Source organism: Alligator sinensis, unplaced genomic scaffold, assembly GCF_000455745.1.
Source record: "Alligator sinensis unplaced genomic scaffold, ASM45574v1 scaffold707_1, whole genome shotgun sequence".
NCBI classification, from domain to species: domain Eukaryota; kingdom Metazoa; phylum Chordata; order Crocodylia; family Alligatoridae; genus Alligator; species Alligator sinensis.
The window spans coordinates 1,840,189-1,843,934 of NW_005842065.1; the positions used below are offsets into that span (position 1 = coordinate 1,840,189).

The window sequence follows — 3,746 nt, forward strand, 5'->3', positions numbered from 1 at the left end:
GGCCAGGGTGTGCTATTGGCCAGGGGGTTATTATGGGGGTGAAGAGCCCAGCCCTCTCGGCCCCAGCCTCTGCGCAGCCCTAGCCGAATACCAGAGCCCTGAGCTCAGTTATTTCTGGCACAGGGAGCCGCGGCTGCAGGGGGGGAGCAGCCCCCCCCCCCCCCCCACACACACACACACACACACACACTGGCCAGGATGGGGCACCTGGAAGGAATGGCCCCAGGGCCCCTCACTCCCGACCCACAACCCCCTGCTCCCCCCAGCCCTGCTGGTGCCCCTCCCTTCTGAAACACAGCCCCCTGCCCCCCTGCCCAAACCCTGCCAGTGCCCCTAACTCCTGACCCACATAGGGCTTGGACTGGGAGTGAGGATCTGAGCCCCAGGAGTGGGGGCTGCTCTTTGCCCTGCCCTGGCCTTAATGCCTGTGTCTCCCACAGCATTCGCAGCGCCAGGCTCCTCCACTGCCAACCGGTTTGTCGGCATCGGACCCCGGGACGGCAACTTTCTGAACATCCCCCAGCAGTCTCAGGTAGGAGGCACCCCTGGGCTCAGACCCTGGGCCATCCTAGGAGCCCGGATGCTGGGTTCTCTCCCAGCTCCAGCAGGGGACTGGAATGGGGGGGTATTGAAACAGGGGGGAACCTGGGGGACTGGATGCCTGGGTTCTCTCTCCCTCTGTCACGCTCTTGCGGCACTGTGGTGTTCCGATGCCCCCTTCCCCCAGGCTCCTGCCCCCAGCAACCTCCCTACTCCACCATGTAATAAGTTAATTGGATAATTAGCCAATAAATAACCGGGGGGGGGGGCCACATGTCCAGGCACCTCAGACACTCATGCCTTGGCTGAGGGACTGAGGGACCAGTAGGGAGGTCTTGTGAAAAAGGTGAGAGTCTCAGTGCAACAGCCTACAGCCCTGCTGATGCTCCTCACTCCCAACCTGCAGCCCCCACCCCCTCCATTTCATGCCCTGAAATACAGAGCTATTAACTCCCCCCGCCCCCGCAAATGCCCCACCCCATCTTCCAGGGGACAAAAAGGATGCCCTGCTCCAAGTTGTTACCCCCCTCTTGGGGTAATGCTGCCTCATCCTGGCTGGGCAGAGAGCAGTTTTAATGTTCCCTTGTAAACTAAGGCACAGTGGGGGGATACAGGCAGAGCCCCCCGACCCTAGCCCAGGCCCATTTCCTCTTCTCAAACTTTGCCACCCTCTGAAGCTCCCAGGTCCCCAGAGCTGGGGGTTGGGGGAGGAGAATTGGGGGGTGGCCAGGGGCTCACCCCCCCATCCCATAACCAGTCACGTCTGACCCGTCTGGTTTCCCATAGCAACCAGACATGATGTCACACCCAGATGAACTTGGACTTGGGGGTGTTGAGCAGGGAAACAATGGGCCGAAGCTGCGGCTGGAGCAGGGCCCAAGAGCCCTGCCAGGGTTTGTGTGGGGGGGGAGAGGAAGGTGCCGGGGGGCTTCCACGGCCCCTCCCCTGGTCTTGCCCCCCCTCCCAGCTTTGTTCCCGTTCTCTCCATCATGGGGGTACTTTTGGGGGCCGAGAGGTTGTTTTCATGGTAACTAGTGGCACCCAGGAGGATAACCTCTGTGGCAGTGCCCTGGACCCCTTTGTGGCACCCCAGAGTGGGTGTACCTGCCCCATGTGGCTCCGCCCTCAGCCACAAGCCCCACCCATTCTGTGGCCTGGTCCCGTGGCACCTGGGGGTGGGGAAACGGGTCTCTGCCACCAGATTGGCTGCCCAGAAGTGGCGTGAGCACTCCCGATTGGCCCCTCTCAGCATCACCACTGTTGGATTGGCTGTAGCCATCCACGCGGCACCCGTGCCAGCCAATGGCGGAGCAGGGATGGTGCCCAGGCTGGGTTTGGCTTGGCCAGGCCACCTGGCATAGTGCCCCTCCATTGGTTGGGGAGGGCTGGGCATCACTGCTGCTCCATCCAATCAGGGAAGCTGGCTCCAGGGCAAGGTGGCACCCAATTGGCCAAGGGTATCATGACAGTGAGTGATTAGCTGCCATCTCATTGGCTGGCATGGGCACCGCTTGGCATCAAGACTGGCACCGCGGCATGTGGGAGGGATCAGGATTGGCTGAGGGACAATGGTGCGGGGAGGCAGACAGCCAATGGGAGGGAACTGAGGAGCAAAGGGCCGACAAAGCCTTAGGGGAAGGCAGCAGGATCCAGTGGTTACAGTCTGGACACCTGGGTTTTCTCCCCACTCTGGGAGGGGGACAAGGCCTGGTCCTTGGGCACCGGCCAGAAAGCAGAGGATGCTGGGAGCCGGATGCCTGGGTTCTCCTCCTACTTCTGAAACAGAGAGTACACTCTAGGGTCCAAGCCAGGACCCCTGGGATCTCCTCCCAGTTCAGAGCAGGGGAGCAGGGAGCAGCGTATGGCCTAATTGGCAGAGCAAGGGGGCCCGGGCACCTGGGTTCTTCCTGCAGCCCTGCCACCTGTGAAAGACAAGTGGCACCTCATGGCTAAAGTAGGGGCTGGTGGGAGCTCCTGAAATCTGAGCAGGAGTCCCAGGGGATTAGAGCAGAGGGAGAAGTGGAGTACACCTGGACTCTTTGGTTCTCTACCTGTCTCTGCCCTTGTGTCGAGCTCCCCCAGAGAGCACCCCCTAGACCCTGAGGTAGAGGGGGTATGCAAACCCAGCCTGCCCCAGCTGGGAGATCCCCATTCATAGACTGTGGGCGCCCCCTGGTGGTTAGGCCTGCATCTTGCGCCCCATCCACCCCCTGGTGGCTCCTCGGCTCCCTGCATTCCTCCCCTTCTCTGCATTCCTCCCTTCCCCAAATTCACAAGCAGGAACCCCGGCATCCAGAGGGAGGGGAGGGGAAGGAAGGAGGGGCGGGGCAGGGCACAGCAGGGGAGATGCTGGCAAGGAAGGGGAGGCCACATAAAGTTGGGGATAGTGAACAGATGGATAGATATAAGTGGAAATGGACAGATGGATGGACAGCCAGACATAGAAGTGAGAATGGATAGGAAGGAAGGAAGGAAGGAAGGAAGGACAGGCAGACAGATTAAAGAAAGAAAGAAAGACTTTGTGACAGATGGATGGATGGAAGGATGAATGGCTAAGTAAGTAGGTAGGGAGAGAGGTGTGTGGAGCTGGCTGGGTGGGGATGAGAAGATGGGGATTGGCGGGGGGGCAGACAGGGGTGGGTGTGAGTAGCTAGGCCTGTTGCCCGCATTAACCTGCCCTCTCTCTTGTCCCTTTTCTCTCTTCCAGTCTTGGTTCCTCTGATGGAATCTCCCAGGGAGAGACCCCCTGCGCCCCCATCCCCACCGCCCGCGGGCACCTCCGTCCAGACCTGGGGTCCCCACCTGCTCGCTTGCCCCCACGCGCTGGAGCCAACCACCACCGACGAGGTCTGTGCCCTCCAACCTGGAGACTCCCAACGCCTCCTGGACCTGCTGGCACCAGCCCCTGTGGCAGCTTGGGTTGGGGGGGACCACGCCCCCTGGCCCAGACCCAGCAGCATCCAGGGCTCAGGGTGCTTATGTGTGCTGGGAGCAAGCTCCCCCTGCCATCCGCAAGCAGGGCTGCTGAGGATTCTGGACATTTCCCAGCATGCTCAGCAGCCAAAACCTGGGGTGGGGGCGGCCAGAGGCTTCTCCCAGCAAACATAAGCACCAGGACCTGGGAGCGGTGTTTGGCTCCCTGCATGCCAGCCCCCCTCCCCTCCACAGGGGAGGGGGCACCAGTACAACCAGATACCAGGGGGTGC

The 3,746-nt window shown here is 61.4% G+C and overlaps 1 protein-coding gene across 1 annotated transcript in view; it reads left to right on the forward strand.

The window, feature by feature from the left end:
* NFIX (nuclear factor I X) overlaps positions 1 to 3,740 on the forward strand; it is a 32,716-nt gene extending 28,976 nt beyond the window's left edge. The window contains exons 9-10 of the mRNA XM_025203838.1: positions 441 to 532; positions 3,248 to 3,740. Of these exons, the coding sequence (XP_025059623.1) occupies positions 441 to 512 (72 nt within the window). The 3' untranslated portion in view covers positions 513 to 532; positions 3,248 to 3,740. The remainder of the gene's footprint in view (positions 1 to 440; positions 533 to 3,247) is intronic.
* Positions 3,741 to 3,746: the final 6 nt, after the last annotated feature.